Below are 12,311 nucleotides of genomic sequence, written 5' to 3' on the forward strand. Positions count from 1 at the left end.
TTAATATTTAGGCATGCGTCAGTTCTACATCTGAGTATACTCAATATGTCAATTTCTTCAACCAGGTTTACAAGATGGCTAATTTTTAAAACTCCACATATGGTTAATTCACATCCAAAATACAGAAGATATTTCTCTCACTTTGTCTTATTTCTCAAAACATTCATTTGAGGTAATGCATTATTCATCTCCTAGCTTGATAATGCAAATGCAAGCAGATAATAATTTCCTGCTTCCAATTTTTAAACTTGGCACTTTTAACAAGTTCCAAACCTTTTTTAAAGATTATGCCATTATAAAAGCATTTTCAAGATTCTGTTATGAACATAATGTCTCTATATAGTTTAAACAAACTATTAAAGATTAACTTGCAAAGTATAATCTTTCAAAATATCAAGATTTATACAAATATCAATCCTTCACCAATAGCCACATTTTTACTTATCTTCCATCCATCATGAGATTCCTCAAAAGTCACAGACAACTAGTATCAGAGTAACTAGTTCAAGCCCGATTTTTTAGTATGTGTGATCTTCAATTGTTTTTGTTTTATATTTTTGTCAATAAGTGCTTAACAGCTTGAATGTTTGTGTAGTAAATGTACATATTTGTTCTGTTACAGCTATTTTACAATGTATATCACAATATGCTTATCTAATGATTACAATTACCATTTTTTGAATGTTGATACAAAATACCAAGAATGACATCATATTATACATTGAACAATTTTAAAGAGTTGACCTTTGTATATAAACCTTGATGCCAATACAAATGTACACAATTTCAATAAATATAATTATAAATTTGAATGTATCCTATCTTTCTTATCTGAAAGAACACATATGATTGAAAATATTTGTTTTTCATTTTGTCAGTCAAAAATAACTGTTATGAATATGAATTCAAAATATTGCACAATTTGTGGAACTTTGAACTTAGCCTAACCATTTTCAAATGTTGTTATGACAATGTATTATTTTTATTGTCATAATGTAACGAGAATGGAATACTCGCACACTAATATTATTAATCAATACTTTGAACAACTTAAAAATTATTTTAATTTTAAAGCATCAATATTAGCAAGACTATTGGTGTCAGTTCAAAGCGGTATCGTCTCAGCCATACCATACATTTAAAAAGCGTGTGCTTCAAAACCTCCCATCCCAAGAGGCTTACATGCACAAGATACACTAAAAGTTAATCAATCAAAAACCAACACTGACAATACTTACAATAATCTGAAACCATGGTGGAAGTTCAATCCAAAATGGCTGCTGAATTTCAACTCCAGGTGCAAGGGGTTCTTCACGGTTGTCTTCAATCACTAGAACATGATAATCGACAACTTCAAATTTTGGATAGCTGTAAATGCAGAGAGGTTGGGTTTCAATGATTATTGAAATTTTAATATTAATAATTAATTTAATTTAAGGTTTGGTGGGTCTGTCTGAGCAACAAATTTTTCAAAATGTTTTGAACTTTGAAGAATTATGCTGACATTCTAAACTCTGAAGTTTTACATCTCTTCGATTTTCAGTTGGAGCAGATTGCAATAATATTGCTGAAATATCTGTAACGGTTTTGAGGCAATATAAATGAACGATGAGCATTTGATTCCAAATTTAAATTATGTGAATTCTGCATATAATACCAGAATCTCAAATCTTGGATTCAATATCCAAATTTCAAATCCTGGATCCAATATATGAATTTTCAAGATTCTGACCTGCCATCTCCATTATAAACATATTTAAAAGTGCAGTTATCAAGACCTACTCGAAAATCTCCCTTGAATATATGCAATGTTGTAATGTACAAAAAACACTAAATATGCAATGGTATGAAGAAAACTGCATTTATCATTTATGTGAAATATACAAAGGCTGTCGCAGAGAAGGTGAGACAGATTTTTTCCTGGCTTGGCAACACTGCCTATGGTTTCGGCACTAGTCACGAGGTGTAGAATGACTCATTCTGTTTCCATAGCAAGTTGTCACATGTTTCGAAACCACGTTAGTGAGCAGCTGTGTTGATTTACGTGGAATGTGTTTCGTTTACTCCTCCAGGTTTTTGTGTATAAGATTGCTTTTTGCGATGAGTATTCAAGATGAACAGCGACAGGCCATAAAATTTTGTTGGCGTTTAGGGAAAAGTGCTGTGGAAACATATGCAATGTTTCAACAGGCATATGCTGATCAAGACAGACTGAGTAGAGCCACAGTATTACCAAGGAGTCATTGAGACTCTGCGCCAGCACGTAGCAAAAAAGAGGCCGAATTTGAAGAACTCCTTCATATTGCACCACGATAACGCACGCCCGCATACTGCGTGGGCTTTTCAGGATTACGTGACGAAGAGAAAAATAGAAATTTTCCCGCATCCAGCTCGGACCTTGCACCCTGCGACTTTTGGCTATTTCCACTTTTAAAGGCCGCTTTACGTGGTCGTCATTTGATGTGATCACCGCAGCGTAAGTTTTCTTCAGTTCGCTACCTGACGACGAATTTTCAAAGACATTCACAAAGTGGCAGGAGCGTATGGATGCTTGCTTAGCTGTCAATGGTGCCTATTTTGAAAAAGATGTACGTCTACTCAATATGGCTGATTCTGAATAAAAATTTTGTGGTTTGTAATTTTCTTCTTTCATTTTAATGATTCTTGGAGGGGTCCATGTACATGCTTGTCTTTTAACTGCTACGCAGTCACGACTTTTTGACCTATTGAACTCATTTTGGTCTCAATCGCCAGCTGATGAACCAAATTTTCACCCTAGTACATTTGCTAGCCAATGGAGGTCGATGTTTTCCTATACAGGAATTAGCCTCACCTTCTCTGCGACAGCCTTTGTATGTTAGCTGTAAATAAATATGCAATTGTATGAAGAAAACTACATTTATATCAAAGCTATGTTAGTGGTAAATAAACATGCAATTGCATGAAGAGAACTACATTTATATGAAATCTATTTTAGTGATAAAAAAGTATGCAATTGCATGAAGAAAACTACATATATATGAAATCTATGTTAGCAGTAAATAAATATGAACCATAAACTTACAACACAAAATTTTCAAGTGTCTTGTTAAAATATGAGTGCCAAAACTTTTTTGTATCTGCAATAAAAGAAATACAAATTATGACTGCACTTAATATTTGTACAAACTTACAACAGACAATGCATGGACACACAACAGATACGTTAATTTGCATATGAAGATGTGTTATACTTCTAAATCATATAAAATACGAGGGCCATTTTTTTTTCAACCTCCGATGGCGCCACCAGGTGGCCCGTGAAGCGCTAGGAAGCAAAGCCTCACACAGGGTGGTTGGCGTCTCCCCTGCCACTACCACCACCACTGCCATGACCAATGATTCAGTTGAAGCTGAGCGACTGGCACGTAGAGATGTCTGCTACAATCGACTCTCCCGCCAAGTGCGAGATGTGTTACTGGTTGACTTTATGCAGCCAGGGATCACAATCAATTCGGCTGCATACTGTAAGACATTGTGCAGACTACGCAGAGCCACCCAGAAGAAACGGTGAAGCAAGCAGTCTACAGGCATTGTCTTGCTTCATGACAATGCCCGACCACATGTTGTTGCATCAAACTCAAGACCTTCTTCAAGGATTCCACTGGGAAGTGTTTAATCACCGTCCCTACCACCCAGACCTGGCACCGAATGACTTCCACCTTTTCCAGGCGATGAAGACGTGGTTGGTTGGTTGGTTGAATTGATGTTTTAAGTCCACTTTATGCACAGTAAAGTTAATTGGGACTGGACCTACAGTTTAAAGTGGGATCCGAACCACTTGTGCCTCCACCAGGTATTGAACCCGGGAAGAAGTGGTTGGGAGGACCGCACTTCCACACCAATGAGGAGCTTCGGGATAACGTGCAGACCTGACTCAGCAAACAGGCAGCACCTTTTTTTGCAGAGGGTATTGGAAAGCTGATGCATCTGTTTGATAAATGGCTGAATCTTCTTTGTGATTACATTGAAAAGTAAATTATACGTGTACGTAACTTTTGTCAATAAACCCATTTTGCTATAACTGTGGTTTTGATTTTATGCCATGTTGGAGGTTGAAAAAAAAACAACTCGTAGATATTCCTTTAGAGGCAGTTATACTGTAACGTAATAGGTAAGAAATGATTGATCGATCGATTTGTTTTATTTTACTTCACTTTTGGCACATCACAAAGAAGACGAAGAGTGATAATGTGATGAACGAAACACTCACAAAAACACCCATGCCCAGGCTGTCATCCTAGCATGCTGTGCTAACCACTCTGCCATGGAGGTCAGCTAATGGATAACAAATAACTTACAGAATTACTGGCTAAAATCTTTCAAATGCTACCATACTAACAAGACAGTTACTTCAGCGCCTTGAATAACATAGTGTGGAAAACAACCCAAGAAACTGGTTCCCGAGACAGATGACAACATAGATGGCAGTGCGATCAGCACAGCTGCTAATTTTCTTATGCAAGTAATGCGGCTTAGTTAGTTTTTGGAATATATTGTGTAGATTTGTTTGTCTTGAAAGGCGGTACGTGATTTGACAATTATATTTGTGGAGTGATTTGCAGTCACGAAATGGCATTAATTGAAAAGAAAAGTAAAATAAAATTAATAAATAAATAGCATGCGTAACACAAGAAGAAACATCGCAATGTGATTCCGGACGTCAGGTGTTGGACTGTGTACTAGAGTTTATTTTTCTATGTTAGTAGATTATAAATAGTATCCTGAGAGATATTTCATACCGAGGCGACAAAACACAAGTGTCGCTTGGAAGCGAGCAATTGGTAATCAATGCAGCCTTTCGAACCATAGGCACACAAGCTCCGACTGCTTCGTTTCCTCAAGGAGATTTTAGATCAAAGCGACAAGCGACAAACGATATGGGGATTTCACACCAAAGCGACACGGGCTCTTCTGTCCAAGGCAACTTTCATACCGAAGTGACACTCGACACATGTCACTTGGAAACGAGCCAATCAAGAGTAACATTCCACATCATAGCGGCATGACGGGCAGCACAGGCCAGCATTCAGTTGGTGAAATCCTCAAACGATAAGTGTCGCGTGCTGCTTGTTGCTCTGGTGCGCAATCTCCCGAAAGCAACACTCTCATTGCATCACGCATGCGCGAACAACAAACAACGGTAACACGTTGCAAGCTATCGAGGAAAAGGGCCCAGTATGAGCGACAAAGCAACACGTGTGGCTTATCGTGTTGCCTAGATCTGTTGTTGTAACATGAGGTTTATCGTGTCACCTAGATCTGCTGTTCACATAATTATCAGAAAACGCTTGCTAATAGACCATGTTGCTTGTCACTTAGTTGAGAACTCACCCTGTAGCACGTCGCTTTGGTCTGAGCACCCTTCCTTTAAGGAGCTTTCAGACCGAAGTAACATGTAGCACGCGAATATGGCATATGAAAGTGTCATTTGCAGTTTGGATCCTGATGCGCAATGAATGATATTTTACAGTCTGGAAATGTCTGTGTCACTAGTCACATCAGTGTGAACATACCGTGTTGCTTGTCCCATTGGTCTGAAAGTTTCCTTACACTCATGTCTATGGCACTAAGGAAGTTTTGTGGGTTTCCCCTTGTCGTTTCATGCAATCATCATTATCATCATTGCCGCAATTAGTTTAAAGCGGAAGCAAAGAGACCAAAAATACAAATGCTTCAGGGTGTATATCTTAAAAGAAATGATGATGATAATAATAATAATGAACCAAATTCATACACAAAAATTTAGTTACTAAGAACATTTCATGCGTATATTTTGTCCCGTATTATTAATGAAAGTAACGATAACAGGGCATGGTCAACTATCTAAAATGTTCGTTAATATATTCACAACCGCTGTACCAAATATCATAACAATTATCACATTCATGGAAATGCTTCATGTAAAAGAATCAGACGTTTGAAAACCTCTAGTTCACATTGGTTATGCATTATTGTTTGACCAGCGATCCGAGAGCTCTAGAGTTTTCTGCGCATGACCGAAGTAGCCGAGTCCAGTCGTAAATTGGGGGAGTTTGCGGAGGCGCATCTCTGAAACGCAAGCAGCACGAATGTCACGTGGGGAAAGAAAGCAATGTTGCCAACCGGAGAATATTGACACAAGATATTGGAAGTGCTCTGGCCGTGGAGAGGCGTCTTTGCAAATGATGAAGTCTTGAACGTAGAACAAGTTCGGCATCTTTGACCCAACCTCAGAGGAAACCGACCGGACCCGTATCTGGTTTCGGGCCACCACCATGGGGGTCTGGAAGGGGGGGAAGGGGGGGGGGCATGAAAAATGAAAGTCAACCAAAAATTATGTATTTCACACACATAATTTCATTTTAGCCACAATAATATGGGTTAATTATTGCATGATCACCATAAATTCAAATTTAAGCAATGTTTTTTTATGGAACTGCACTATTTTTGGAGAAAATGTGCCTTGTTTGCCCCCTGGAAAAAAATACCTTGTATAAGTGAAACTGCAATTCTTTACCTTACTATACTTCTATTTTAAACTGTAAGGACAAATGGCATGGTTGTGATACAAAACAAGTCCTTGTCACAATCCTTTACTTCTGTGCATGTCCCTCAGTTTTCGATACTTATGTTCTGGTGGATAAGCATCCTCGCAGATTGGTAACACTGTTCAACTTGCAACCACGAACTGCATTCTCCCACCTGCCTTCCCCTTTTTCTTGGCACTTTGCCAACTGGAGCTCTCGGATCGCTGGTCAAACAGTATGTAGATTATCATTGCACAATGCACTACATTGACTACTATACAAAAAGGTCACCTCAGGAATGTAAAGATAACAAAGTAGTACCAATTATTAAAAAAATACATACCTAATACACTTTCACTTTCATTTGCAACTTTCATGACTCCATCTGATTCATCACCAGAAAGAGTGAGGTACTCTATCTCCTCCCTGATGTCATGGGCTTCTTGTTTCTCAAAGCCTTCATGACAATCTGGCTGGCCTGCATGCTGATCTTTACGAACACATTCTTCAATGGCACAAGGCACTGACATTGTACTTGGTCTTGCAGCACTTTCAACACTTACGATTGTCTCACCACTACCATGACTATGTTTTTCCATTTTTCTATTCACATCTGTGCTGTTTTTATTGTCTGATTGTGTTTCACTTTCTGAAGTGGCACTATAACCAACAGCTGTGTTTCCCTGTGAGCCTCTCGTATCTACTGATGTGGCAGGCACTGTTAATTCTACATCAATAGCACCCATATCATTTTCCTTACTCACTTTTTTTACCTTAGCTTCAGTCCTCTTTCTTTTTCTTTTCCTTTTCCGTTTCACCTTAGAGGAACCAACATTCTCACCCTTGGGGGATGATTTCAAGATGGTTAAATCATCACCATTGGAATGTGTGTTCACTTCTGGACCCTCGTGCACTTTAGGTGCTATTTTAAGTGCAATTTCCAAATTTTTGGCAATCCTTTCTTCTTCCACTAATTTCTCAATACTTCCCCTCTGAGAATAACTTTCACTGGCATCTAATTTTGAATCAGCACTTTCAGAACAAGTAACTGTCATCATGTGTGTATCAACACTGTTACCACTTTCAACTGATTTATCAGCATTACCTAGTTCTGCATCAGTACTTATTACACTATTACTTTTCACACTTCTCATGTCCTCATTTAACATTATACTGTTGTCTGTTTCACAACCATAATCCTGCTCACGATCCGTGGAAACAACCCCAATATTTGTATTAGTTTCCTTTTGTGATGTTAAATTGACATTTTCACTATGACTATGAATGGCAGTACTATCAACATTCTCTGTTGTCCCTTCTTTATCCACACTCCCGGCTGATTCTTTACCTATGTTATAAAGAGTGTTTGGATCTGTTGTTAACACACAATCAATCTCTGATTTCTCAGCATCCACTATATCGCTACTTACAGTTTCTAACACTGCATTTCCCTTCAGGTCAGTTTCACAAGATTCATTATGGTCTTGGTTTCTCAGTACTCTTTCCCTGTTGCCTTCTACAATCACACTAGCTTCATCTTGTAAAGTCTGAACCACATCAAAATGTTTTTCAACTTCTGTCTTTAATTTATCAACAATTCTTGCACTAATATGCTCTTCTTTCTCCTCTATGTCATTTACATCAACTCTTCCCTCAGCACTAAGGTCTCTCATTTCATCCATGCATGCAACCTCCTCCTTAATTTCTGTTAACACTTCACATATTTTGTTGCTTTCCTTGCTGGAACTACAATTTTTCATTTCATGATTTGAATTCATATCAGTTAAAAGTACTGAACTATTGCAGAAGGCGTTATCACCTTGTTTATCATTTAAATTTGTTTCCATTTTTTCCATGGTATCATCCACATCATTCTGTCCTTCTAAGTGTACACTTGCTGCATGCTTAATTTCTATGCTGTCTGATGATGACACTTCGTCCTTTATAATACCTGCACTTGGAGGAATATTATTTAAATCATGAACAATTGTACTAGCATTACTATTATTCTCACGTCGATCTTTCGAGGTGGTTCCACTGCTTTCTTCTTCATCCATCTTAATGTTCTTTCTTTAATTTGCCCTATCATGAAAGTAAGATGTACACATCTATCACCACTTCTGTCCATAAAATTTTAAGGACCAAGTTCTAACTCGAAAGCTTTTGCCTTTGCAGTTGTTTAACAAAACAACAGTTATAAATTCAAGTAAATCGTCAATAACAGAGTTACAAATTGCTACCTTCATTTTAAAAGCCAATTTCAACTTTGTTTGTATTGTACTTATAACTAAACTATAAAAGTCTTGCACTGAAAACTTGAGAATTTTTACATTTCGAAAATATAACAATTGATCACAGTGCATTTAACTTTGCGATACTGTGATAGGATATTTCGAAAGTTAATAAAATGTCAAGTGCTTGTATGTAAAGATAATGGTAGGCAAATTGTCCACAACTGCTTTCATTACTTTCTTATTCTACATCCTGTGTTGTTTTAAGGAATGAAACTATGTTGGTTCGAAGCAGGCATTTTTCTCTGCTTATTTCCGTCATTATTTTAATTCATTATCATCACATTGTGTAATACAGGCCGAATGAAAATGGGGGTGGACAATTCGTCTACTGTTTCTTTCGCCGTTGGGGGTACACAATAATAGAGCAGTAGAAAAATACCCACAACCGAGAATTACTCATTTAAATATATACTCTCTGATCATGGTTAAATATGAACCCCCAAACAAATGGTAGTAGGACTTTTTCTACAGCGTATTTATGAAGAGTGCTCTAAGGGAATCGCTGTCCATAACCGATTCGCATCAACTGATAAACCGGGCTTTGAAACAAAGAGAATGGCATTCTTCATTCTCTTTGGTTTGAGCTTTGAGAAATTTACCGAGATTTTTTATCACACTTTTATGATCTCCCTTATCGCACAACACTGGAGCAACGTTGCGTTCTGGTTCTGACGACACCACATAATATTATCATTTTTACACTAAATGCCTGATTTGTTATGTTTTGATCATTAGGTTTACTTCTTTTCGCACAAAGAATACATTGTCCGTGTGCTTATGTTAAAGAAACCCAACCGAACAGACCAGGCACGTATCCAGGAATTCCTTTCGGGGGGGCTCAACACCATTTTTAAGGGGTATAGTAAGAACCTCACAATTGTATGTTTAATACCAGTGGTGGAAATTGGGTTCCAAAAAGGGGGGGAGGGAAGGGGACGGAGGGCGGTGCAAGGAAAGTTTACTTTCTCTTGGTAGACAAGGCTTAACATTAAGAGGCCTTAATGTTGAGGCAAAAAAATGGGGAGCAACTATCCCTTAAATCATCGACACTGTAAGGCTGTCATTTAACGTGAAATCGGAACATTTTTTACCACTCGACTCCTCTGTTTCCATGCGTTAACATTGTGTGCCGGAACCATCTCAGTATGTGTGTTTGTCCATTTCTTCTCATCAGGCATAAAAACATCTATGGTGTCTTTGAGTGTTTTTACGAAGCTGTTACACATGCACGGGATGGACAATTCACTCGACAACGCGAGATTCAAATTGTGGGCTGCGAACTGGACGCAAACAGCTCTTGGATATTTCTCTCTGATTCAAGCCTGAATTGTTCAGATTCAGGCCTTAGCACTCACAAGTGTTCAAAAATGCCTGTCACAGGTTCCGCTGTCTTGTCATATATCGGCACGAAACAAAGGAAGTCTTCTCGAATACAGCTGGATCACGAAACAATTAATGCACAGTGAAAACCCTTCCGTTCCCAACACATCTAAAGTTTCGTCTCCCATTATGATCAAATGATTTATGAAAAAATGGCAAAATCATGACTGACCTCCAAAAATAGTATGCTAACCCCTCTCCTCCGAAAGTCCTGGGCACGCCACTCTTTATCTCGGACACATTTTTTAAAATCAACTCACCAGAAGTTTTTATCATTCCGTAGTAAGATGCGTTCTTCCTACCGGTTTGGATATGATCCTTTAGAGTGCTGTCGTCTGCCTGCCTTCGCACCTAACCTTAACAAGGCCCTAATTTTCCATTCTTGTGACTTGGATTTTCAAGACTTAGGAAGGATTCATACCGAAGAGACAGGCGATACATGTCGATCGGAATGGGCCAATCAACAGCAATGTTTCACACCGTAGCGACACAAAAGGCCGCACAAACCTAATTTCGACTTGTGAAATCCTCAGGCAACACGGTGTGAAATCTCCCTTATTAGGCCACTGTCATTGTCACCTCGATGTAGTAGCTTTTGCTGATCACAGAAGAAAAAAAAATCTCCTCAACCGGTGGGAATGCTCCTCTGTTTTCTTCTCTCTCCTATATTTTCTGTGCTTGTTCACTATACAGGCAACACCTTACGATTTGATATACACAGGACATCTACTATGTAGACATTTTAACGACAAATCGGTTGAAGTCAAGTATGGCTAGGTGGCTCAGTTGGTAGAGCTCTGATTCGGGTCCTGGTAGAGCCTGCAATTTACGCCTAAAATGTCTACATATGCAACTAGGCTTAAACAAAATTATTTTTTATACTATGAAATTCTCGGACTGCATATACGAAATTTAGTTCTGGCAAAACTAAATCATCACTCGAAACTTTGATTTTCAGTTCACCTATGCAGCTTATTTCTGTTTTAATAACCCACTCCAATATCCGGTACTGCTGAAATATTCACTTTAGAGAGAGAGAGAGATAGAGAGAGGCAGAGAGGCGCCTTGATCTCTTCGGCCCTCGACCCGAACTAGCACTACACTGAGGCCCCGGAAGTTCTGCTGTCGTCAATGTCTTCATTTTCGAATCACTAGATCTTATGAAGCAACCAGAGGACGCTGACTGATCACTAATCGACTGTATGAATTGTCACACTTACCTCTGAAATCTCATTAACCGATTCTTTGTAAGATCAACCGAAAAATTGAATCCGCGTATTTATATCCTCATTATATTCTAGAACGTTCCGCAGATAAAACGATTCGTTAATATTGCCAGTAGTTGACTCCTTCTCTCATTCAAAAACGTACCCTCTCCCGCCTTCCTATCTCCTTAAATCACCGTCACATTATTCAAAAAGCCAAAAACCTAATTTTATCTAGTGAAAAATAAAAAAATTCCTGGGGGACCTCGAGTCACCTCAACCCCACCTTGGATACGTGCTATTAACAATAACAGGGTTATAGAACATTCTCCGTCTTGCTCGATAATTATTTCTCCCAAATTATCATCACATTATTCACGAAGCCAAAATCCTAATTTTATCTAGTGTAAACAGAAAAATTTCCTAAAGGGGAACTCGAGACTACTGATCACCACCTTGGATACGTGCTATTGACAATAATAGGGTTACAGTCTCCGTCTTTTCTCGATAATTATTTCTCTGATTTTTAAATGTATTATCTTCACATTATTCAAGACGCCAAAAATCTAATTTTATCTAGTGTAAATTGAAAAATTTCCTAAAGGGGGGGGCTCGAGCCACCTCATCCCCATCTTCTTGGATACGTGCTATTAACAATAACAGGGTATAAACATTCTCCGTCTTGCCTCGATAATTATTTCTCTCCTTAAATTATTTTCACGTTATTCAAGAAGCCAAAAACCTAATTTTATCTAACGTAAACTGAAAAATTTCCTGGGGCGAGGGTCGAGCCCCCTGTGCCCCATCTTGGATACGTGCTGTTATTAATAACAGGGTTACGGAACATTCTCCGTCTTGCCTCGAAAATTATTTGTCTCCTTAAA

At 38.3% G+C, this 12,311-nt stretch overlaps 1 protein-coding gene across 1 annotated transcript in view; it reads right to left on the reverse strand.

Moving 5' to 3' along the window:
• Positions 1 to 8,916, reverse strand: part of LOC145980680 (uncharacterized) — a 65,055-nt gene extending 56,139 nt beyond the window's left edge. The window contains exons 1-3 of the mRNA XM_083113738.1: positions 6,892 to 8,916; positions 3,065 to 3,119; positions 1,239 to 1,368 (exon numbers count right to left, since the gene is read on the reverse strand). Coding sequence (XP_082969864.1) covers positions 1,239 to 1,368; positions 3,065 to 3,119; positions 6,892 to 8,605 — 1,899 coding nt within the window. The 5' untranslated portion in view covers positions 8,606 to 8,916. The remainder of the gene's footprint in view (positions 1 to 1,238; positions 1,369 to 3,064; positions 3,120 to 6,891) is intronic.
• Positions 8,917 to 12,311: the final 3,395 nt, after the last annotated feature.

The sequence above is a fragment of the Lepisma saccharinum genome, chromosome 28, assembly GCF_977018435.1.
Source record: "Lepisma saccharinum chromosome 28, izLepSacc3.1, whole genome shotgun sequence".
In the NCBI taxonomy this organism is placed as follows: domain Eukaryota; kingdom Metazoa; phylum Arthropoda; class Insecta; order Zygentoma; family Lepismatidae; genus Lepisma; species Lepisma saccharinum.